The 26,507-nt window shown below is 39.5% G+C and overlaps 1 protein-coding gene across 1 annotated transcript in view; it reads right to left on the bottom strand.

Annotated features, from left to right (window-relative positions):
• TMEM117 (transmembrane protein 117) overlaps window positions 1-26,507 on the bottom strand; it is a gene marked incomplete at its 5' end in the record, with an annotated part of 126,578 nt that overhangs the window by 41,692 nt on the left and 58,379 nt on the right. Inside the window, one exon of the mRNA XM_082498550.1 lies at window positions 1,663-1,822. Within this exon, the coding sequence (XP_082354676.1) occupies window positions 1,663-1,822 (160 nt within the window). The remainder of the gene's footprint in view (window positions 1-1,662; window positions 1,823-26,507) is intronic.

The raw sequence follows: 26,507 nt of genomic DNA, 5'->3' as shown, positions 1-26,507 counted from the left end.
TTATTGCAGTAGCAATGCAATGATGCTACAACGGCACTGTAAATAAAACATGCCAACTTGGTTGCACAGTCCAAATAAATAACTTTAAATAAATAAATAACTCCATCACACAAACGTCAGTCAAAAATGCAATTAAAAAGAGCCTCTTGCTTTGCGTTGTAAAAATATGAAATAGTACTCAGGACAAGCTGTTTCAAATAAAATTCTTTCCTATATTCAGCAACTCCAAGGTCAAAGTACTGGAACTTCATTTTTTGAAGTTGAAAGGATGATTTAATAATTATTTGGTATGAAGACAACTCTGTTTCTCTACCCTGCATACAATATCAAATTCAGTATAGTTTGATAGATCGTGTATTTTCATTCACGCTTTCATTACAGCCCTGTGAAGTACAATCATTTATTATACATTCTCTTGAATCTTTTTGAAACAGCAAACAAAATGTAAAATGCAAAGGGAGAGAAAAGAAAGCACCCGAAATCTTACTAGCAAAACAGTATTCCCTTTCTTATCCTCCTTGTTCTAACCATGAACTGCAGTGAGCACTGAGCGGTGGTGGACATTGGAAAATAAAACTGAACGATAGGACTTTATGCAGCTTTAACGTCCTAGTACAGCAGTGATAAATTCTGAGTGCCACCACAGTGTCACCTCTATGATAATTACTCAAGCAATAGATATCTCATTAAAGAGAACTAAGTGTCTCAGAAATGGTCTTTGCTAGCAGAGTTAGTAATATATTGGAAAGAGAGGACATGTCAGTTCTCAATTCTTTGCTAAACTTGAGTTCAACAGTCTAATATGTCTAGGACCAATAGCAAAAGTCACTCAGGCCTTTGATGCTCCTTTTCCTTGCCTCAGCCCAAATGACCTTATTTTTAGAACTGTAAAAGCATAGAATTGTCTACGTTGGAAGGGACCTTTAAGATCATCAAGGCCAACATCAACCTAACACTGCCAAAACACAGAGCATTGGGTGAGTTATTCACACAAGGCTCACACCACAGACAAATGCAAAGGGTAGAGCACACCATCACACGAAGGAGGTTTTTGGCCACATACGTGTGACCCAGATTGCTTTCTTAACAGCTAGAGTCAAAGGAGCAGACATCAGGGAGACTACAGGGAATTATCTCCCCAGTTACCCTCACTGACAGGAGACATTACAGTACAAGGACCTCTCATCAAAGTAAAGAATGTTCATGTGAAAGTGGAAAGTGGAATCTTAATAGCAAATACTGATTTTCGTCTATTACAGTGCTATAATGTGTGTACACCTAATATTGTAAATGCTTGAAATATGGAAGTATTTCTTGTTTGGCTGGATTTCTCTCATCCTCCTAAGAGAAGCTTTGAATTTACAAAACAACTAACTTCCGTTTCTTTGTCTGATGTCATTTTTTGCAGAAAACACCTTCTAATGTGGAAAGTCACAGAGTTCTCACCTGGTTGTCAAAGAAGAGGAATCAGCAAAGTTTTCACAATAAAAGGCCAGCAGGCTTTTTGCAAGTAATGGTGTTATAAAGTGCCCCTACTAATAGTAATTGCAAACTAAACATTTATTTACCCTTACGTAGTCTTAGCTAAACACCATTTGCTCTAGTGGAAATAGATTGACTCGGCAGCCTCAGCAGTTTGAATGAAACATTAGGAGAGTGTACCTGCATGACAATAAGAAGGTCAAACACCAAGATGAAGGAAGCCAAGAAGGCTCTTGAGACCTCGTCACTTGGCAGAAATCCACGATTCAGCTTGTCCCAGCTGATCCAGTCAGTAGTGATGACAAGCACAACTACAGAGGTCAGAGTAAACAGAACCGTCCTGCAAGGGGGGGGGGGGGGGGGGGGGGGGGGGGGAAGAGGTTCAGAGAGAATACGTTAGTAATGAAGATGCATCATTCTATTTTATCTGTCTTCTAACGGTCAGCTAGCGCTTTATCAGTACTTTTCCGCTGATGAAAAGAGATTGAAGAAAATTAAGCGTACAAACAAATCATTTAATTCAAAAGAGGAAAGCAGTCAGCTGTATCCTTAGTAAAAAGAAATTTAGTAGCTAGTACTAAGCATGTTGCAAAATTAGGCTGGAGTGTATCACTCCTGTTCTTCATTCCATATTTTTCACTGAAGATATAAACCAATTAAACAATATAAGAAAGAGGTAAACTACAATAATGTACCAAGGACTGTATGATCTAGGCCAAATTCAAACGAACAGTTTGAGAGAACATTTTCTAAGGCACCAAAGATATTAGAACCTTTGAAAAGTCTTTTCTCAGCTGTAGGGGCTATAGGAAACTAACTGTGAAGTCTAATTTTTATACAGAAATACATCTGTATGAAAGAAATTTTCATTGCACTAAATTAATCTGTAGTAAATTCTGGGGATTGTAGAAAGATTTTTCCTTGTGTCTCCAAAGACGTCCTTTGTACAAGTTTTCAACACATCTTATGGCATTTCTGAGAAGTCAGTAAAGAGTGAATTACAAAAGTAATAAAGCCTCCATATGAGTGCTATGAGAATTCCAGAAGACACATTTGGCTAATTCATACAATTTGGCAATATGCTATTTAAGAAAATATCTTTCTAAGCTACCTCCCCAAAATAGCTCTGTGTCATTTCACGGAATCACGGAGTTTCAGAGTTGGAAGGGACCTCTAGACATCATCTAGTCCAACTCCCCTGCTAAAGCAGCATTGCCCAGAGCACATTACTCAGGACTGCATCCAGGCAGGTCTTGAAAATCTCCAGAGAAGGGGACTCCACAACCTCCCTGGGCAGCCTATGCCATTGCTCTGTCACCCTCACCGTAAAGAAGTTTTTCCGTGTATTTGAACGGAACTTCCTATGTTCTAACTTGTGCCCATTACCCCTCGTCCTGTCACTGGGAACCATTGAAAAGAGCCTGGCTCCATCCTCCTTCAACCCACCCTTTAGATACTTGTAAGCATTAGTAAGGTCTCCCCTCAGCCTTCTCTTCTCCAGGCTAGAGTCCCAGCTCTCTCAGCCTTTCCTCATAAGGGAGATGCTCCAAGCCCTTAACCACCTTAGCTGCCCTTCGCTGGACTCGCTCCAGCAGTTCCCTGTCTCTCTTGAACTGGGGAGCCCAAAACTGGACACAGTATTCCAATTGTGGCCTCACCAGTGCAGAGTAGAGGGGGAGAATGACCTCCTTCGACCTCCATTGGCCTTTTTGGCAACAAGGGCACATTGCTGGCTCATGGATAATTTACTGTCTACTTTCCAGGGGCACTTTGGTGATATCCTTCAGAGCTGTCAGCGATGACTGATTGAATTCCTGGTTCTGTGGAAGCAGGCAAATTTAGCTGGTAATCTGAGGGGGAGCAAGGCTTCTCCCCATAGCTGTAGCTGTCAATAAATCTGTGCTATAATAGGGGCATATCAACACCTGAATGCACGTGCACATCTAAATTGCGGCAAGGTGGAGTTTGTTTCTAAAACAATAAAGTCTCATTTTCTTCAGCTACCAAGGGCTGTAAAACAATGTGAAGAATATTTCCCATGACACTTCCAAATGCGACAAATGCTCAGAAGACTGAAAGAAAAATCTGTACACTAGTACTCACAAACTACCAGTTTGTAGGCATTTATTTTTATACATCAGCCTTGCTGTGTCTGTGTAGGAAGGGAAAACAAATATGCACATAAGCAGTAGGGTACACATTTGGACTCCTAAACATCATTCTTTGGCACGATGTGCTGTGTTTCTTCACAATATATGGAGACACAAAATGATTTGATTGCTACCACCTTTACCTCTGAATGTTTCTTTTTATTCTTAATAAGTAAATTCAGTTATGTTCAATACTGTGCTTGGCACCATAACAGTATCCCTTGAGTGTAATACCAGCATCTGGGCCAGAAAGAAACAAATGAGGCATATTAGACTTCATTAGACCTAAGCAATATTCAAACCTGCTTATCCCCGAAACATTTGCTTAGCTACAATCTCACCTGTCAGTACCTGAACCTGACAAACTTTTCTACAGGCTCCACTTTGGCACATACCCACAATGGCTTACTTCAGAAAGGCGATTCGCTATGGTGCTTCTCTGATGTATACAGTCTCGAGACCCACAAAGGTGGTTTTCCCCACCTATTTCACCTTCATATTTGAACTTCACATGGAGGTAAATGTTTTCACTTTCGCTGAGAAGTTCTCCAGAAAAGATCACAGTCCTCAGTGCTTGCCTGCTGGCCTGTGCAGACTGCCCTGGCTGTTGGGTGCACTCATTTTCCTTGTCCTTATGCTGGGGAACCCGCATCTCCTGGTGCACGGACAGTTTAGAAACGTTATTCAAGTCTGCGTAGTTTGCTATGGGAACCATGTACCCAGAAGTTATGCTCAACGCTATTCTGCTTCAGTCCTCTTGAATTATGCATTTGCATTTTGAAGCAAGAGTTCAAAGCATGGAAGGTTGGACTTTGGCATGTATGCAAGCAAAGGCAGACATCTTTTTATGCATGCTTCATTGGCATGCATGCAAAGACCAACGTATGTGCTCAAGCCCTGATTTCCTTGAGAAAATGCATATGCACTTAAAAAACTACTTCGTTATTCATTCTGAAATGTCAAATAGGGAAGGAAGGGAGCACAAAATGGGCTGCTAACAGAATAAGAAAATGTGAAACCAATAAAAAAGGTTAGAAATAGACTTCTGAAATGGTTGCATTGAACAGCATAATTAGCACTCATTTGTATTTTTGACCTATGGTACTGGAACACAGAAAAATATTCAATACATGCTTTTGGAGTCATTATAAACCGAGTTTGTCTGGGTTAGAGTTCAGTTCAGTTCTTGTGAAAGTACAGCATTGTTCCAGTGTCCTGGGGATTAAGAGAAGAAAGATGCTGAGGATTTCATTTAACTTGACATAACTTGTCTCAGATGAACCAATGTGAGCTACACTTCAATATTTACGTCAGTGTAGTTTGTCCTTTACTCTACACTGCACATTCCTGAGAAAGAGCTATGCCATCAAACTGTTCACAGCATTGCTGAAGGACCTCTCTGTGTCCTGCTTATAGAAGGACTATGAGGAAAAAGACAAAGGATTGACTCTTCTCTGTACCAGACATTAAGAAATGCAACTTTTTTCTCTACTTCACAGAGGAAATACACTTTCACATTTCACTTCTAGTTCTAGCTTGATGTATTGAATGATTATGTGCCCTGGGCACCTATTCAGCTACAATAACATACATTTTACAACCTAGCCCATACTCTTCAAGATACAAGGTTGCTATGAAGAATAAAAATAAAAATAAAAAAGCCTGCAAAAAACACTGTCCAGGCCAATTGCATAGTGAGAAGTTAAAATCAGGTAGGTCAAGAAAAACCAGTACTGTGATTATCACTGCCAGCGATGAACTAAAACCCCTAATTCTACAATGAACTGCGGGAAAGCTTGAAGAGAGGAACTTTTTACTGCTGGCACCTCTCAAGAAGCAGGCAATTGTTTAGACTGTATTCTATAATCTTTGATAGCTAGGACTGAGTTTGGTCTTGAATTTGTCAAACCAAGTCACTCATGCCAAACCGAATCCACACTGCTGGCCCTCATTTCCCAACACAACATTAATTTTGTCCTTGCACACTTAGCAAGGGCCAAACCAGATGTATTTGCTTTCTGCACCTTGCCACAACAGCACTTTTGTGGACCATAAGCTTTGCTAAAGCTGACCAACCACTTAGCATTTATCACCCAGCGTATTATATGCCATGAGAGGTTATGCACAACATAGGCCAGAAGCATGAGCAGGTTTTTATCGTTGGTGCTGGCTGCAGACAATCCCTCGTGGCAGACAGGGTCATAACTTCAACCTTGCAGTCTCTATCATGCAGAAATGTCATTTCTGGAGGAGAAAGGCTGTGACACCTCATTTTCCTCTGCACTACTGCAATCAATAGTACATACAGAACATTCACATGCAATGGGCCATCTTCAACAAACTATGCCAAGAACCCGGCATTAATTTAGCCCCAGTGTCTCCATACTGCCATCCTAGGGCTCAAGAAAGTAGCCATTATCCTCTGAAGTCCGGACAACCCAACCTCAATGAGTTGTTTGGAAAGCACTTAGGGGTCGGGAAATTCAGAGCTTGTGACACACACCCCCATCACAGGTGTCATCCACAGCTTTGCCCTGTGTGATCTCTTCAACTTTGCAAAAGTCTGAGATGCTGGTCACATGTGAATCTTCTGTTTGCTCAGTGGCGGTCATAGTTACGTGAATAGGTAAAGGCTGTCACTGCAGCATAATGCAGACCCTGGTGGACTAACAGGTTTGCATGTAATGTTTAGAAAATAGGATACCTTTGATTTGGGGCAGTCCAGTGTACAGGTACTGACCTGCACTGTTGGCAGTGCTGCATATTCCCTGCTGCTCCTGCTGTCTCTGTCTCAGTGCAGAATATTTTTTCTTATATGCTTATAAATTTCACAGCATGCTTACGGGGCATGCATTGGGCTCCTTTGCTATAAGAGATCATGGACTTCATTTGTTCACCTAGATACAAGCTTCCTAAACTCTGTGCACATTAAGCCAGCATGCAGCACACCGCATAGCTTCTGCTAAAGAAGGAACTTTGCTAATGGGACCATCACTGGAAACAGTGGGCTTCATTTTGCTACGGGAGTCCATACATACCTACATTGCCCACACATGCAGTGGTCGTCATGCATATTATCTCAGCCTTATTTCTGCCTGTCAGGCTGAAAACATCACACCCTCCTCTTAAACACCTCCTACTCTTTCAAAAGTCACAAAAAATTCTCCCCGGATTTTCTGTCCCTGACCCTTGTACAGAATGCCTGAGCTGTCACTTGGGACACGATGAACAGAGATCGGACTGGACTTTCCTACTGACTCTTCAAATAAAAATCCTGTTGTAAAGGAAAGTAGCTCTTCCTCATCCCTCCCTTGCCAGCGCTCTCCCTTCGCCCTCTGAGAAAAACCCCTCATGAGGCTTTCTGAAAAATTTCTTTGCTGGTGTCCCAGTGCCCTGATGTCCTGCATGCCACACTCTGGCACAAGTCTGGTCAAAGGGTGAACAAGAACTGAGAAAACTTAAACCAGAAACACAGGCACATTAAATAAACCAGACACACTTACAAAATGTAATGGAAAAAATAATTTGGACACAAACACCAAGGACACAAAGCCAATGCAACATCACAGCAAGGAAAAGTAACATAAGCAAAATAGGGCCAATTGAGGCCAATACACTTTTCCCAGAAAATAAAATTTGGGTGAGCAGAGCTGTGTCCTCCTTAAGCAGACAATATTCTAAAGTTAAAATGCCAGAGCTACCTGCCTTCATCCACTCTCCAACATACTCAGGATAAGGTGAGATTTCCTAGAAAGCTCTTCCAAGGGTCTAAGATAAATCCAAAATGTTCAGTGAAAGAAAGCAAAACCCACAAATCCCAGTGGAGTGAGCATTCCATCCATTGCTGTGATGACCTAGATTTTCTTGTGGGATACATTGCCAGAATCTTTCCCCAGTAGATGTTTCCATTCCTACGCTCTGGGCTACTTCATGGGTGACATCACCCAATAGTCGCAAAAGTAAAGATGACTTTTCCCATTGCCTCCAAGCAAGGAAATTCCACTGCTGCCATCTGAAATGTCACTAGTGCCATCCCATGCCTGTGCAGTCCTTGCCTTGAGAGACCCACTGTGTGACAGAGCAGCAGATGGACTCCTCTGAAACACAAAGTTGAGCTTTGTAGGAAGAGCTGTGAGAGACTGAGACAGAAAGGGAGAGGAAGGGAACGCCCTACTTTGCCATCTACCACAACCGATGTCAAGGGTTGACGCAAACCTAAGACTTTCTGGATTTATTTCAGGGGGAGGGAGAGCAACATCATTTAGTTTTGTTTTAATTCCAAAATCACAGCACTGCCACCAGCCCTACTGGTAAAAGGTTTTCCTGGCTGTATCTGTAAATGACCCATGCAAGTGCACATATTCTAATTGCTCAGTAACATTATGGACTGTCACAAAGGCAGTTCAAGCTGGCTTGCCCGTGCCACTTCATTAAATCTGTATGCCAACCATGAAGTTACTGACGTTCTCAGAAGTCTTGGCTGACGGAAGACACGACGTGCTTCAGTGATCTTAGGTCCTGGTTGCCTGGGGACACCCTCCTCCATGTTTTGCATGTCCTACCTCCCACACCAGGAATTCCCTAGGCAGGGTTCATGAGGCCCTGACTCATTCTCTTGCAGCCCCAATGCAGTACGACAAAACCATTCACAGCACATCCCCTCCAGACCTATGCCAGAGGTACCTTTGACTCCATCCAGCCACATCTTCAGGAAACACTCTGTGTTATTTGTCTGAACTGTGCTGAAAACTAAACAAAACAGAATTTGTCCCTAGAAAGATAAAGACAAGCTAAGAAATGTATACAAGTTCACAAAATATTTAATGTTGGAAACAAGAACTATTTCCAATCTGCATCTCCTGATTCGTTGTGTCTAAATCAGCAGGGTAAAGTGTACTGAAAACAAATTCTGGTCTATGATGGGACCTCATTTCTCAAACCATCACATAGTGAAAGTGAAGTTTTTCACTGCTCAGATATCAAATACAATTCTTTGCACAACCATGCATACGGGGAAGATAATACTCCCTTCAATTTACCAGCAACTTTCAGCTGCTCATTGTTAGAGCTATTTAGAATTTTCTTCTGTCTCGCGTGACCCTCTGCCAAATCTTTTATGAAGCTGCAGTTTTGATGATCAGATAGCAAGAGTTCTGCTAAGATCGACTGAAGAGATGAAAGAAAAACTTTGGCTATTTTCCTCATCTTCATTTTGTCTTTTCCAAGAGGCAAAACGCAGTATCTTGCCCTTTGACTACACCTTTTCCAGAAAAAAAAACCCTACCTGTGCTTAGTCAAAAGCAGCTCTTTGGATGACATAGCATTGTCAGAACTTTTCATCACACTTTTGCACATAATTGCCACTGAGCCAGATTATTTAAAAACTGTTAAACATCGCTAATAAGCATTCCAGGTATTGCTTAATACTATGTACATTTGGGACAGAAGGACACATTAATAAAGAAAAAAGATCATAAATTCTGTATTCCCATTATTGTACATTAAGGAAATGAGCATATACACTTAAAAATATATATGTGAACTACTAAATAAAGAAAATTAACTGGCATAAAGTCTAGGTATATTTAAACTCTAAATAAAACCACCTAGCAGTTAATCAGCATTCATCAAAACTTTCAGCTTCAGATGGTGCTGTAGGAAACAGAAATGCAATTCTAATCAATGTTTTATAAATTACTGTTCATGTTTTCAGTTGCAGTGGTTTATAATGCCAATTTTTCATGAATGTGCCAAAATAGTTAAAAACATCCTGTGAAAACAGATACAGAAAGGGAGGAACAAATTTTACTGCTCTTGATATTTAAAAATGCTTTCCACTCCTCGGGAAAGAAAGATCATCCATCAAGTTAAATACTCTCCATAATTTTTAATCTCAGAATCAGCACTGGCCAAACATACCGTCCCACAGTGTACAATAACTATAAAGAACAATGCTACTGCAGATGTTCATATGCAAATGCCAACGCTTTTTATTTCACTTGTTTTAATTAGGAAGGGTTCTGTTATTAAATCTGTCAAAAATAGCAACTCTCAAACCATTTAAAATAAAATATTTAGTCTGCCTGTTGCCTGGTGTCAGCACCGCTTCTGCAATTAAGGAAGTGTAAGGGACAGATGCTCTGCTGGTGAAAAGCATCTGGGTTCTCTGGAGCAGCACGGATTCAAGCCTCCAGCTGGCCACTGCTCTCCCGCCCCGGCTGGGACAGTGCTCTGCAGGGAGAGAGGGCAGGGACTCGAGTATCAGCAGCTACTGCAGTGCAACGGGGCACTGCGGTGCCATAGAGTGACACACTTGGTGCTGAGGACCCCATATTCACGGTGTTTGTGTCTTGTAGGTTGAACTGAGCACCTATCCACAACTGGAGCTCGCTAGGTGAGATCCCAGAAAGCAGCTTCCACTTCAGTTGCACCCGGAAGAAATCCCCCTTGTGCACCCCAAGATCAATCCACGCCGTGAACCAAAGGGCAGGTGGAGAGATGACTGGGAGATGCGCTTCAGAAGTGTGCTACTGAAGTGAACCACTAATACAGCGCACCCTAGAAGAAGTCATACGCAACAAATATCTAAGAATATTTGAAAAATTAATTACACTGGATCTCTTTTGTTAAAATACGGTGCTTGTTCCCCTGATGGGGACAAATATGTGGTAGAGAGATGGAATAATACTACTGCCAGATTTCAGAGCGCCACATTCCCATGGCATACTCCGCAGGCATAAACAAGTGAGAGAAAGTATATTCATGTAGATTACCATCAAAAAGACTTAGTTATCTGAAGTTGGATACCAATTAGAAGAAAATGTTTTTTTAATTCAAACTTCAAATTGCATTATCTTTTTAAAAAACTTGCCAACACAATAGCGTACTTCTGACTTCTATCCTACAGTAGGAAGTAATGGGTAAGTAGTTCAGTATTTGCCAGTAACCGACAGTTCCGAAATACCTGTTCTGAAATTGCAAGTTCTGAAATACTCTCTGTTTCAAACAGGGAACAGCAAAGGGAACTCTATGTTGGGACTGGCTCATAAATGCTTATCGATAGCAGATAACGCACATTGTGAGAGCCTTGTATTCCAGTTAAGTCTTCCAGTCTATGCTTGTTGTTGTTCTGCCTGGTGAGCTGAAGAAACCGGACACCGCAGAGTATAAAGGATGCCCTGAGTCTGGCAAAACAGAATTGTTTTTTCTGCATTTTTAACATTCATTTTACTTAGAAATATAAAATTTTTGTGAATGTAAACAGCATGAGTTTATTTTTTCCAGTTATATCAGCTTGTCAAAGGAAGGATATTACCTCTCTCACAGACCTTGCTTTACTTCTTTGACTGCGACAGCTGCAATTCTATTAGAGCGTATCAATATGATTCCAGAGCTATTTGGGATTTTTGCACAAAGATTTGTATAAAGTCTGAAATTACATTTATGTTAATGCACAGAGGAAACATTTTACTATGTTTCATGTAATAAAATGAATAAGATTAGGTAATGTAATCACATGCTGAAATATTAGAATTCTAGAGAGCATCACTTTTTTTTATTATAGGTAGAAGCATCTTTGAGTTTCCTTTTGCCACACCATTAATTTACTAAAATGAAACTGTTATCTGTTTCAAACAGCAGCTCATTTAAATTAAACTCATCAGCCATAAGCTTTAAGTTTCAAATGCCATTTCCTATCTACGACACAGAAAAGGAAAAACAGTTTAAGAAGCTTCGTGGTCTTGCTTGTAAAAAACATATTCAATCAACGCCTATCATAAGCAAGGTAGTGGAGGACTCACATGAGTTATACCCAAGGAACTCTACACCATGTTCGACTTCCGAAATTAGAAGTTAATTGCCTAACTCCAGTAGAAAGCATTTTGGAAAAAACCCACAATTCCATATAAGGTAAAGGGAAGCCATTTTTCAGGTTTACTTTCAGATGAATACATCGCTTACTCTAGTAACAGAATGGGGGGTGGAAGACAGCTGGCTCAAGAAACAATAGAAACAAGATTTTCAAAAATGTTTTCAGTGCATCGAATGTGCCTTAGGATAGACCTGCCTGGCAATTTTTCAGTGAAAATGGTTTATATTCTCACAAGGGCAGTTCATCAATACATGGAATTTACCTGTGAAAGGGCTGATTTCTGTAATGTGAGGGAAGCTGTATGAAAACTGGGAACGATTCCTGCACCTTGCTGTGGTCGAGGAGTCAGGAGTTAGGGCAGCATCTCAGCTGCACGAGATGAGGCAAACAGACCAGGGGCAAATACCTGTTCTGTGTGACTCAGACCAGGTATTTGAATATCAGTCTTAAAGAGACCAGCTGAATACCGTAACAACCAGGCTTTTGCGTGCTACACAGTACTGTTTGTTCAGCTTCTCTAGTTGGAGCTGCTCTACTTTGTATAAACAAGTCAACATTAGCACAACTCTCAACACAGATTTCCCACACGCAACTGAGTGTCTTAGAGGCTAGTTATTAGGTCTTTATGATATTCTCAGTCACTGGTAAGAGTAAGGTAAAGGCTTGCTGTTCACCATTAGCGGGAAGACATGGGGTCATATGCCAAAACATTCATAACAGGGGCTTTGGCTTTCCGTGTTTCCAGCATCCCCAGTAACTGTCACATGTCACTGGTTCTAAGAAGAAAACACTCTTGGCCTCCTTTTCTCAGTTATCATGAAGTACTCCGAAAGTCTTAAATTCATTGCAATGTAGAACAGGAAAGAGCTTTTGAAATGGAAAAAACATATGTATTTACATTTTGAAAGCAACTCCCATTTCAAAGGCATTGGGATGGCAATGGAAATACTACTCTGAGAGCCTAAAATTAGGCTCTTCAATCTATAGCACGAGCTACAGGTATATCCCAACAGCTCCTTGATTTTCCCAAGTTGAAACATGTTATTAAATTCTAGAGCATGAGTGTGGATTTAACACCACACTTTTCAAGCCTATCTGTGATCTGGGTTATTTTGATTTCTAGATAGTTGATTTAAGACAAACCGGTTCAGAAGAACCAATTAACAAAATGTAAGTCAGAAAAGTGGTAAAAATCAATCAATTAATAAACCAATTCTTTCAATAATAAATAAATTTATTCATTATTTCCCAATTATTGAACTTACTAGCATTGTTTGTTTTCACAATTTATTTCATAAATAATTAAACTTTAGCCTTGATCTAAGTTTTACTACATAGACAACACTCTGAATGTTTTCTTCAGGACATTATAGACTCATATTTCTTTTAAATTATTCAATTTTTTTCCCAAATCACATGTGAAGTCTGCTACATTTTGGCTAGAGCCAAGTCAATAACTGATAGTTAATTTTTTTAACACGGAGTATTTTTACATATGGTTTAGTTCAGTACAATTAAAACATTTTATAAGGAATTCAGATTCAGCCAGAAACTTAACTGCAGTTGGTTTTTATAGAAATCTACCTGTAAGCTAACATAGCTAATCTCTTACTGCAGTCAACCAAAATGTAGTGTGAGATTTGGTTGCCCAAACATACATGTTTGGTGTGATTTAGGGCACTGGGGAGTGACTTGGTTGGCCTCTAGACCCCGCAATAGAAGGTCTCATCTGAGTCCTGTGTCATGTCTACCAGGCCTGTGCACTTTTTCAATACCTTAAAGCATTTCAAATTGTAGTCAATGCCTATGTTTAGGCACCTGAATCCCACCTTAATTCAGTCCGTGGAGTCTGGAAAGTTATTCAGGTGACTAAATACAAATTGCTACTTGAGGTGAACCGAATGACCATCATTTGCATTGGTCAGAGCCCCATCGGCTGTAGTAGGAGCTGGCACATCAATAGGCATAATCAAGATGTAAATACCAGGCACCTGAATCCAGAGCTGAATCTCAAAACTGAAGTCAGTTTTCAATGTTTTAAGTTCTTTTGAGGAACTAATGAAAAGCTTGCTTGAATTGGAAAGCAAACACATTTTATTTAGGAACTGTCAAAACTCATCTTTGAACAAAATAATGGAAAAGTTCTCTTTGGAAACTGTGAAATGAAAAATGTCACTGAGAAGGTCGGGTTTATTTGCTTTTTAAAACGCGTTAGAAAACTGAAATGAATTCATGAAGCATTTTGATGTTGCAAAGCTGGGTGGGGTGGCTGACACCCCAGAGGGCCGTGCTGCCATCCAGCGTGACCTGGACAGGCTGGAGAGCTGGGCAGAGAAGAACCTAATGAGGTTCAACAAAACCAAGTGCAAGGTCCTCCACCTGGGGAGGAAGAATGCAAAGCACCAATATAAGTTAGGGGTGGATCTGCTGGGAGGTAGCTCTGAGGAGAAGGATCTGGGGATCCTAGTAGACAGTAAATTATCCATGAGCCAGCAATGTGCCCTTGTTGCCAAAAAGGCCAATGGAATCCTGGGCTGCATAGGGAAGAGTGTGGCCAGTAGGTTGAAGGAGGTCATTCTCCCCCTCTACTCGGCACTGGTGAGGCCACAACTGGAATACTGTGTCCAGTTTTGGGCTCCCCAGTTCAAGAGGGACAGGGAACTGCTGGAGCGAGTCCAGCGAAGGGCAACTAAGGTGGTTAAGGGACTGGAGTGTCTCCCTTATGAGGAAAGGCTGAGAGAGCTCGGACTCTTTAGCCTGGAGAAGAGAAGGCTGAGGGGAGACCTTACTAATGCTTACAAGTATCTCAAGGGTGGGTTGAAGGAGGATGGAGCCAGGCTCTTTTCAATGGTTCCCAGTGACAGGATGAGGGGTAATGGGCACAAGTTAGAACATAGGAAATTCTGTTCAAATACACGGAAAAACTTCTTTACGGTGAGGGTGACAGAGCACTGGCACAGGCTGCCCAGGGGGGTTGTGGAGTCCCCTTCTCTGGAGATTTTCAAGACCCGCCTGGATGCAGTCCTGAGTAATGTGCTCTAGGCAATCTGCTTTGGCAGGGGAGTTGGACTAGATGATCTCTAGAGGTCCCTTCCAACTCTGAAACTCCGTGATTCTGTGATTCCGTGAAAGTCTCAAAATTATCCTTACAAGTTTTTGGAAAAAACAAGAACAAAACCAATAAAATTTCCCCCTGCCTTTGTGATCATGAGTTACAAGGCATTAAGGATAAAATCAGAGTCTGATTTTATGTATGTAGAACATATGGAACACGTTGTCCTTGCCCAGATGCTGTCATGTCGCTGTTCTTAAACAAAGCTTTTGATAAGAGTAGGTGGAAGGGCTGTACAGTATACACTTATATTCTCATGGCTTTTCAGACAACATATTATATTCACAACCAAAATTAAAAAATACAGTTCAAATTTAGAATAAGCTAATCTTAACAGTTTAATAGCCTTCTGTGTTCTGGACCAGATTAGCTGTATATTTTAGCTATATAGTAGTTTGATGGAATAAGAAATTTCTCATTATTTTAGGTTTCATACACATGGTATCTATGGGATATAACTTCTTATTCATCAAGATGTTGTGCCTTTTACAATTACATTTATGCAAACCCTATCAAAGTAAAATATAATTACAATTGTTTTGAACGGCTCTTCATTTTTTTTTCCAAAGTGTTCTGAATAAATGCAGGCTCTTTCATCTAACAAGTTGATTATATTTTGATTAAATGTATTTCCAAAACAACTCCAACACAAAAAAAAAATCCCCAAAGCTTTAATCTTGCCTCCTGAGCTGTGCATTTTTATGTCAAAAATCTTCCTAAGAATATCAATCTTACCTCAGTAAGAAAAGGGGATTAGGAGACAGCAAGCTGAGCAAGAGCTGGGCATGTGTGCTGGCAGCAAAGAGGTCCCAATAGTGTTGGGGGCTGTACTGACAGGATCATGGCCAGTAGATCAAGGAAAATTATTATTTCCCTCTGCTCTGCACTTGTTAGACCACATCCAGAATATCAGATGTAGTTTTTGGCCCCTCTGTACATAAAAAGCACTGATAAACTAAAGGAGAGGTCCCCAAGCTGGTTGGGGGCTGAAGCACTTGTCCTGTGAGTAAAGGGTGGGGGTTGTGGGCAAGATCAGAGTGGAGAAAGGGTGGCATTGGGAGCACCTAGCAGCTTCCCCCCTGCTCCTCTTGGAGGTTAGCAAGATTGAGCCAACCTCTTCACAGCAGTGAACGACAGGAGGACAAGAGACAATGCATATGTCGACATAAAAGAGATTCAGACTGGATATAAGGAAAAACTATTTCCAATGAGTCCCATCTGGTAGTGGAAGAGGCTGTGGAGTCTCCATCCTTACAGGTTTTTGAGACCCAACCAGATAAAGCTCTGAGCAACCTAGTGTCAACTTAGAGCTGACCCTGCTTTGAGTAGGAGTCTTGAGACCTCCTGAGATCTTGAATTCCAGCCTGAATTATCCTCTGATCCTATGCTCCTGTGAAATTTTTCTTCCAATAAAAGAATCATAGTAGCCAAGCATGTAAGTTACACATCATTAACATTTCTGAAGGAAACATGATCTCATCATCCAACAATCAATCCTATTTGCCTATAGAAAAAATGTGAACAGCAATGGCACTAGCCTCAAACCAAAGAACAGTATTACAATTCCTCCTGAAAAAAAAATCACAGTTAAAACAGAAGGGATTTTTTTTTGTGCATAGGACTTTAGAATTTCATCTGACATTGTTGCTCCAACTAAGACTTTACAAATCCAAACACTCAAAACTTCACTTGTCATTTACAGTAATTGCAATGTATAGTACTTTTTGCAGATGATTCAAGAAGAATTAATACCTCAATTAATAATTCAAGAAGAATTAATAACTCAAAAGTTGCTCAGGAAATAAAAGTTAATATGTGTGTTCTTCCACAAGTTGAGCCAGTTCCAGTGTAAGGCTGACACGTCTTCTGAGAAGAAAAATCACATCTAAATTCCTGTGACTTTGATCTCCTGGAAAGTCAGCCTTTCTAAGAATAGAACAGCGTTAGAAAGAAGAGTGAGCAAAAAGAAACTAATAAAAAGACTCACCAGAATACATGCTCAAGGCCAGTGTTAGTCTGATAATTATATGCCCAGTTCTGTGACGATATGAATATTGTCATTTTACCAGTGATAGGTGAACATGAGGAACTTCAGAGAAGCAAGAAGCAGAAGAGAACTTGAGAATTGTTATGGCTGAATTCACTAAGATGCCCAGGCACATATTTGGTTAAACTTTGATCTTGTCAGGAAATGGTTATCCCCCTCAAACAGAAACTTTTCAGTATTTCAGAAAAAGCCCTGTGTTCTATCTCGAGGCTAATCTGCATTCTTTTCCACCTTGTTATATTAAACAGAAATCAGAAAACAGATAAATCTTGGAAAAAATAACAATGTTCAGGGAACTCGGCAAAGATGCAGTAAACCCAGACTGAGGCTTCTTCCCCTCCTCCCCGCACTGAGAAGTGCAGGGGCTCAGACTGACATTCATCCACGTGGATTTGATCACCATGGCACTGGCTATTCTAAGGAGGCTGAGTGTCTCATTAGTTTTGATCAGAAATTCCTTCCCACAGAATGAGAAACATTTCTCAATGGAAATTTAATCAAAAGTGATGAATTTCTAAATGTTTCCGTTTTCTCAAAAAAAAAAAAAAAAAAAGTTTTGTTGCAGGATTCCCAACAACGTGTAAGCAAAGGTCCCTCTCCTCCTGAAATAATCTTGCCATCCTTTATTTTTCAGCCTTTGTCTCTTCAACTTCTCGTGTCTTAACAAGTAAGACTCAGATGTAAAGATGCTCAGAATTTGCCAGCTCAGTCCCATGTAGTTGTAGATAAAAAAAAAAAAAGCAGCTCTCCAACCGTTGGCTTTTAGCTGATTTTCTTACTTGGCAGTTAGTACTCTTCTGGTTTGCTGTCATTTTCTCTCTCTCCCCTGTTCGATCTTAGACCTGCTTCTTCCTCCTGACTGTCCACCTGACCTCACTTTAGTCCTGTATGACTTCCAGTGTGGTCTGTAACCTGTAATATGTCCTCTCTGGCCCCAAGATCTGACAGTGTTTCGGTGATCTAGGATTGATGCAAATGGCTAAGGATGCCTTAGCAGGATTGAAGACAGGAGCACAGCCCAGTGCTGGATGACACTGCAGAATTCAGGCAGTGAGGATTGACAGCAAGTGGAAAAAGGCACAGTGTTCGTTTCTGCAGGGGTATAATCAGTGATATTTGTTGCTTTTTCCACAGCCTTCTCTTCTTGTGGAGCTCCTTTAGGTTTATAACCATCTTGCAGAAAGCATTAAGGAGTAGATAATCAAGATTTCACCTCTTACGCCTATCCAAGAAGGTAGTTCTTTCAGCAGAGCCAGGCTACAAGTCAGGGACAGCCCTTTCTCTTGCCCAAGGAATAGGTGGGCTGTCTAAACAAGGGGCCACACTTAGGTCAGGTTAGGCATCACCCAGTTTACTTTCCAGACACTCACATGCCACATCAACTTTTGCTTTTCTTCCATGATTAAATCGAGCTCAAAATTGTTTAGGCACTGCTAAAGAGAGCCTGAGTTTAATAGATATTGTGCTGACCTGAATTTTGTTAAATACATATTCTGTGTTTAATATTCTGTTAAAACCTTTACCCAATGCCGATTGAGTCCCCTCCAGTTTTACAGCTACGTGATCCTTTTCTTTCTGTGAAATACTTCAACATATGTGTTTGACAAGCATAAAAGCCTACAGGCTGTCTCCCCATCACTTATGCGATTGCTCAATCAGTCTCCAGCCAGCACCTACAGATTGCAGCTAGAGGAACACTTTTGGAAGGACTATATTTTGCAGTGCCTCACTTTCTCTCAAAACAGGGAACCTTTGTATTGTTGATGAGACTTTGAAACAAATCAGCATTTGGAACAGATGGATGCACTTGGCTTCTTTGATCAACAACCACTAGAGAGACCAGAATCAGCCAAATTTTTAGACCTCTGCAGAGCAAATAACTGCACCCATCTCACAAAGGCTGTAAAACGGAGGACAGTTTTTGGGACTGGATATAGTCTCTCAGAAAGCTTTGTTCAGTCGTTTGGATTAACTTTGTTAGTATTGTCTTCAGTTTTCTCCTAGGTCATTCAGTCATTGTACAGAGATGACATTTGGCTAGTTCTTCAATGTTTTTTTTGGCATTATGATTTTCCTCGGAGCCTTGAAAATAACTCATCTCTAGCTAGGAGGCCTTGAAAGATCAGTTTGACTTACAAACATTCCTGGGCCTTTCCAACCATTGTTGGCAATCTATCACAGAGATTTCTGGCTTGATAACCCCACCAATATCTACTAAAAAACCAGAAATCTATTTCATTTGAGACAGTGGCTACCTTCACTAAGTTAAAGCAGGTCTTTACGTTGTGGTGAGGCTATTTGATGTTGTATTTAGGGAGGAATGGGCTTTACACTTAAAGCTCCTCCAATATTGTGAAATACTATACTAGACCAGCTGTTTTTTTGAGTTTGAAAAGTTTTCACAAATCCTGTAACAGATGACTGTTTATATACGCATATGTCATTCGACATTTAAAGGTGGCTTCAGAGATGGATTATACAGGATTGGGGCAACCCCCAGTTATGCTATGAACAATAGTTGCAGAAGGCCACAATATCTCCTCTGCAGCCAGCTGCCCTCAAAGCAAAAAGTCCATAACCACATTCAGTGCGCGATCTTCTGTAGCCCAAAAGTTCTTGAGAAAATGCTGTGTCATAGAATAAATCTAAACAATGCTTTCACTGACTAATGTTGTTACCAATTTCTCTGTCAATCAAATGATAGTTTCCCTGAATTTGCATAAATCTAAATGCTGGGTCAAAACATCTTTAACTCTATTTAGGTTTCTGGAATTAGATTTGCATCAAATTGGTTTAAATACAGGACGTGTGGCTCTGTAATGAATGACACTAGCTCTGTTGCTTTACTCAAATGGGAAGAAATGAGCACATGAAGGTTCTTGGTTACAAGGCATAATTAAAAAACAGTGTTTAGATCACCTGTTTTTTAAGAAGAAAAAATTAATGTTTGCATCATTCAGTTTCTAGCTGGACTTACCATGTGGACAAATGTCTTCAAATCTCTTTTAGAAAGGTGATAATAGAAGAGTTTACAACATCAAGAAGTTTGGAATGAACTATTACCTTACCACAGGTGAAAACTGCTTAAAATCTCAGCTCCTGCTTAACCTACTGTGCTGGCGATATTTGCCTGCTGCATTGACAGCCTGTCCCACCTTGGAATCGTGATGAATTTCATTCAAAGTAGCATTAGTTTTAGTTTTAGTTCATTTAGTACTGAAAAATCTAATAAAGTGTAGCAAACTGAAATGCTTCTTTAATTTTTGGGTTGTTTTATAATGTAGTCACACCTGCTGACAAAGCAGAGTCTTAGTAATGCTCTTCCAGTTTGCCCATGTTGCAAAGAGAATGATAAAACTGAGCCCTAATAGGCAGTGGATGCCCTAATGAGCACAGCTGTGTCATAAAGTCAAAAGGTTCCTGAAACAGTCCAAAGCCCAGACCTTAGATGGCATTATCTATACGATGTCCACACAACTAGACTTTGCAAATAGACTAACAGAATCTTCTTTCTCTTTCTGCCCATTCAGGGAGAGACAGACACCAAAGTTGAATCCTGCCTCTCTGAGTTCCGGTTTTGTCCTTGTGCTGGGAATTACCTCAATCACAGCAAGTCTGCAGATATCCAAAGAACACAAATGATCTTAAAACCCAAAAATGATAAAACTGAGGAGGTAAGTTGAATAATAGCATTACAAAGTAGTGTTTCATGTCTCCTAAAATTGTTTAACCTGTCTCTATTTCCTACCTGATCAGAAAACACAAAAATGAACACACTAAGATGGCTTGACAAGACGGACAGGTAGTTAAAATTTGTGAATTTTTCACAAATAAGGAAAAGACCTTATGATACAACTTTATCTTGTATCTTAAGCTAGGATCCTAAATCCATAGTCAGAGAATTATATTTAAATGGTTTGATTTTCTGAAGTACTGCAAGCCCCAGAAATCTCTTGTAGGTCAAATTCAAGGGACACTTTTATATATTTAGATGTTTAAAATATAAATATAGGATAGTGAATTCATATGATTAAGGTATGAAAATTTTGGCTATGACTCATTTTCCTGGAAGGGTAAAGCATTTTTCAAATGCATCACTTTCTGAGCACACGTACCTAGATCTTAGTGTCAGCTTCCTTTATTAATCTGATCTTGCTATTGCGAGGCATAACCTGCTGTCACAAGACACTTTACAGTTTAGAATGCCATGCTACTCAAGGTAAGCATGCAATTTCTTCTGACACTCATAAAGCCAGATTATTTGCCTTAATAATATTCTTAAGAATATTATTATTACTCAAAATCAGAAAAATCAGCCTTTAAAAATAAACAACAAGCCAACAGCAAAGCTCAATACATGGATGGAAAAAGTAGTCTGATGAAGTGGAAAAAACAACAACAAAAAAAACACACAGAGAAACATATACCCAGAACGAGAATTTTGCTTATTGAATAATGGGAAGATATGAATTGATACTGTGCAGAAGAAAATACAAAAGTTGCAAGGCAGAAATATTATCAAAGGTGAAGAAAGAAAGTGTTAAAGGTTTAACTAATCAAACAGCATATCTGTCATTATATGCTTCAGAAATCTATTTACACGTATGCCATGGAGCTTATTAAATACTGCAGGGAACAATGATCCCTGCAAATAACTGAAAAAAAAAAAAAATAGCTGCCAATAGCTAAAAGAGTATTAGAGTTTCATTGAAGACTATCTGGGCTTTTACCATTGATTTCAAAAAGATGAAGGTCAGGTGCGTATCTCAATACACCTATGCAGGTGTTCTTTTTCACGAGGAAAAGTCAATCATCTTGATTGTTAAAGTGGATATCAAAAGCCATCGACCACAACTGTTCACAAGCACAGAGGTTTCCTTAATTTTGCAACATCACCGAGGCTGCTTACCCTATGCCTGAATTGAAGGTCCTAAATTAATTCTGCTTCTCTAGAAAATGATATGATTTGGGGGCATTCCCATGACATATTGCTGCCATCTCCAGTAATAGGGACCATATTAACACCACATATTTTTCATAAGCATTGTTGATATTATTAGCAGTTATAGATTTAACTATGGATATAAACAGGGATTTTTCTCCAGACCAGAAGAAAATCTATTGGTACCTTTGAGGCCTCACAACTCCATTGCATTTAATAAAATAATTACAGTGTCACTAGGAAGTTTTGTTTCAAAACCAGCCTTGAAACTAGCTAAAGAAAGAAAAGGATGTTTCTGGCTTTAGCTCAGTATTTACACAAATGCTTTTGCTTCACCATGCCATTATCCACCAGTAGCATATATCATTACCAGAACACAAGCTCTCATTCCGCTAATGTTATTGCTTAAAGAACATATTAAGATGCTGGTGTTTTCATAAGGGAGATATCCATACATCTTCCACAAGTAATTACATTACCAGTAATCCTTTTAAAAGGTTTTCTTTGCTCAGTTGCTTTGCCAATAGCTCTAAGCTTGGTTATATGACAATCTCACTTACTCATAGTGTATGAATTGATAACAGATGAAGAAGCTAATATGATGGTGTTCTGCGATCTGTGACAAATCATAGAACTGAGACCCACCAAAAGAAAAAAACTCTCTTTACAAAGCCCCAAACAGTTTGGTTTTGTTTATTACTGACACGAGTAGAGAGAGCAAAGAATTACCAACCCTAAAAATAGCATGTGTTCTTTTGCATAGTTTGCAAAGAACAATAATTATCAGGAAATATAACCACTAACTTTTTAAAGAGCTCTGGCATTCATGATGGTATAAAAAAGCAGGCTCTAGCTATAGTACACGCATGTCTTTCCTGAAGGATAAAAGCAATGATATGAAGATATGGAATACAGGCCATATCATGCAATACTCTAATTTGGAGACCTAATAAAGGCAGCATATTCAGGCTGAGAAGTTTTGCCAAATACTCAGCATCTGAATTAATTCTGAAGACTACTTCCCGTACTGTGAATGATGTCAAATCTATTCATGAATAAAAACTGTTAACCTGAATACTAACGCTGCAGTTTTCTACTACAGAGTCTACTCCTTGCTCCTGAGATGGTCATTAAAAATAGCAACTGTCACTGTATCTGTCAGTCAATGGATACATAGACGATGCAGGAGGCAGTGTGCAGAAGTGCTTTTGGACCATCAAGCACCAGTACACAGAAAGGCTGTGAATAAATTAAACCAAAAATATAAGCCTCAGGCTGATGTGTTTGAACTTCACTGCAAACATTCTTCATACATATTTAATTGCTCCATTGAGACTGTGACTGTTCTGGAGATGTTCCAGGCATTATTTCCATTCCATTAGTACGCTTGCAGTATGTGTACTCCTTAACCCAAAATGATTGATTCCATAAATGTCTTCCCACTTACTGACCTGAACACTAATTGAGGTTGTGTATAGATTAAAAGAGAGTGTATGCTTCTTGAAACCAGCCAAAAATATATTGTAGTCACTGAAATATCTTGTGGCACAAGAAGAAAGTGGTGCTTCTAACTGAAGACACCAAAATGTTGCTTCACAGGAACCCTTCCAGTAGTAAGAGCAGGAAATTATACAATGGGTTGAAAAACTCTATTAAACAACACTTGAAACAGAAATTTAATTCTAAGTACAACCCCCACCTTTCTGAAACATAACATAATCTTTCTTTGAAATATTATCACATACCAGATGCTTTTGTCTGTGCTTACATCTTGTAAATTAATTTGCTTTGGCAGAAAGTATAAATTTTTTACATTGCATAAAAATAAAACTAAAGAAGTTCAGGTAATTTTACAAATTCAGCTGCACACAGGGGGAAAACACTAAATGTTTTTAAGGTCTTATTCCAACTGAGATAATCTTGTAAAGTCTAAATTATTCCACTACAGTCCAAAACTTTTCCTGTTCAAGTTATTAACGATAAGTATGATTAAATTGTGGCAGTTTAAATTCTAAGTAATCCACCCTGAGGAAACACTCCTGAAGATGTCTATAAGCACTGTCTGGCTTCTGGGTTAACCTGAAAACTATGGACAGTCTTAAACCCTGAATACTTAAGACATTAAAGCTAAAATCAATCATATCACAGTTGGAATGAAAAAGGGCTATGTTCATAATACACTTCTTTATAACAGAGGTATGCTCGTGCACCTTGGTCAAGCTTGTCTCAAACATTGGAAGAATCCCTGGGAAACACTTAAATTCATATTACACTTTATAAAGTTTAGAAGCATGAGTACAGAATCATAGAATCATAGAATGGTTTAGGTTGGAATGAACCTTGAAGATCATCTAGTTCCAACCCCCCTGCCATGGGCAGGGACACCTCCCACAAGACCAGGTTGCTCAAAGCCCCATCCATCCTGGCCTTGAACAACTCCAGGGATGGAGCTTCCACAGCTTCTCTCAGCAACTGGTTCCAGTGCCTCACCACCCTCACAGTAAAGAATTTCTTCCTCATATCCAATCTGAATCTACCCTCTTTCAGTTTAAAGCCATTACCCCTCATCCTATCACTATACTCTCTGACAAAGAGTCCCTCCTCATCTTTCCTTTAGGCCCCCTTTAGGCCCTGGAAGGGTGCTACCTGGTCTCCCCAGAGCCTTCTCTTCTCCAGCCTGAAAAACCCCAAGTCTCTCAGCCTGTCCTCATAGGAGAGGTGCTCCACCCCTCTGATCATCTTTATGGCCCTCCCCTGGACCTGCTCCGAGTAGGTTAGACTTCATGAGACAGAATACTTAAACAAGAAGTCTGCACCTCCCTTTAAAAGACGTTTCATCCTAAGAACTAAGGCACTAAAAATGACATTGCCTTTGCATGTGCTGTCTTCCTCTGGATTCACAGTATAAAATTTATTCAATTTGGAGATGATTGTTTCCCACCTAAATTCCAACTCTTTCAACTCAATCTGACATTTAAAAGTCATATAAGATATTTCCAGCTTGTTTACTGTCACTGAAAACATTTCCTCACTCTATCTCCTTGCCCAAGACCTATGCTTTCTGTGCAACGGGCCTTGAGTATTTCAATAAATGAGGTCAGGTCAAAGCATGCAAATAACTGGAAGCTGAGTATGTGTCAAGGGCGATTTTTTTTTTACTGACACTACTTTTGTGAGCTGCAAATATGCACTTGTAGATGAGGCACAGCTCTGTGCCACGTTTCTTTTTAAAATTGGAATTCCAGACAGTAACCTCCCCGGGGCAGAGAGCTCACCTGCACTTGGGCTGCACAATGCTGGCACAATGGAGGGCCCAAATGAGGGCATTTTTAATACGTGTTTGTTTAGAAACTTATAAATTTATTATTAGTTTCTGTTTGTAATAGAGATACCTCAGAGCACTTCATTATTTAAAGTTCCAATAATTATGTAGAAATTCAAATAAAAATTAAAACCAACCCATCTAAATGAAACCTAACTAACCAACCAGAACAAGAAAGAAACAAAAAAGGAAAAAAAAAAATCCTGTGAATTTTACACATCATGCAGTTTCCCAATGTATGAAAAAGCAGAAAGGCCCAGGAGATTGCACTGGAGCTAACACAGTCGCACAATCTCAAAGAGAACATTTGTGCAGCACTGGGAGAAAGCCGTATGTAGTATCTTTAAAATAAGAAATATCTTGTTTTTATTTTCAGCATATCTTTGAATAAACTAAAACTGCCATAGCAAGTCATGAAACTGAAATGAAAACCTCCTCCGTTTCAATGTAATATTTTGACAATTTCTTGGCCTTTGTCCTCTACCTTCCCAAATGTAAGATATTCTTTACTTAATGAAATTAGATTCAAATTACTCTATGGCAGAACTAGTGGATTCTGGTAGGGTTTGTAAAAAAGAAATGGGGAAGCAGTGAACCAGAGTATGAGGAACAAAGCTTTCAAAAATATGGGCCTTTCTCAAGGCTGAATAGATTTTTTTTCCAGCTGTTGTCACGGGCTTTGCCTTACGCCTTCAGCCATCACAGACAAGAAGGGCTGATTCCCTTTCCACTGAAATCTGGAAAGATTTACTCTTTGTCTGCATGAGGTGCAGCACTGTGCTCACCAATGTACCAACACAATCCGTAACACAAAGAAAACAACAGTAAACTGCAGTCAAGATGCTTTTTCTTCAAGGAAAAGATCATTCATTTCAGTAGGTAAAGAATCTGAAAAGATGGAAAATGTTTAGTACTGTATTAATAGTATCTTTACTTACACACTGTTTACTAAAGCTCTTGACTTTGATTAGCCAGTATGATAAATTCATTATGTTCATCAGGATAACTTCCTGATAGAGAAAGTACCTCAAATATGCATGGTCTGAAATTTAACTGGTATCTGTTACTGTAAGGACTTAACTGCTAACATGATTTTTTGTGTGTTGTTAAAAAAAAATCCAGAAAAGATGCTAATGTATGAAAACATACATTAGGAAAGCAAGAGCCCTGCAGGGCACCTTTTGTTAACAACCTTTTGTTGTGATTTTATTGACAATTTAATCTACCCTTTGTTTTAGGCATTGCTTTTTCTTTCACAATCACAGACAGACAACATGCAATTATTTGAAATAAAAATGTAGTCACAATATTGTCATTATGTTATCCAGCCTAAAAAAGATATTTTAAAGTTGAATGTCTTGATTAAGATAGCTGTCAGCAAATTCTTTTAATTTACAACCCTACTGATTTTTTTAAATTAGAAAAGCAAGTAAGAAACAAAAGAAATGTTCCTTACATCTAAATGGAGGTTTTATACAAAGACTTATTAATCATATGTACAATCATGTTTATAGTTGTGTTAAGCACATCCTGAATCATTAGTTTTAATTAAGCTTTCTTTTTTATTGAAATGGGTCTA

This window comes from Vanellus vanellus (assembly GCF_965231255.1).
Source record: "Vanellus vanellus genome assembly, chromosome: 1".
NCBI classification, from domain to species: Eukaryota; Metazoa; Chordata; class Aves; order Charadriiformes; family Charadriidae; genus Vanellus; species Vanellus vanellus.
This window is presented reverse-complemented; position numbering and strand designations above follow the sequence as displayed.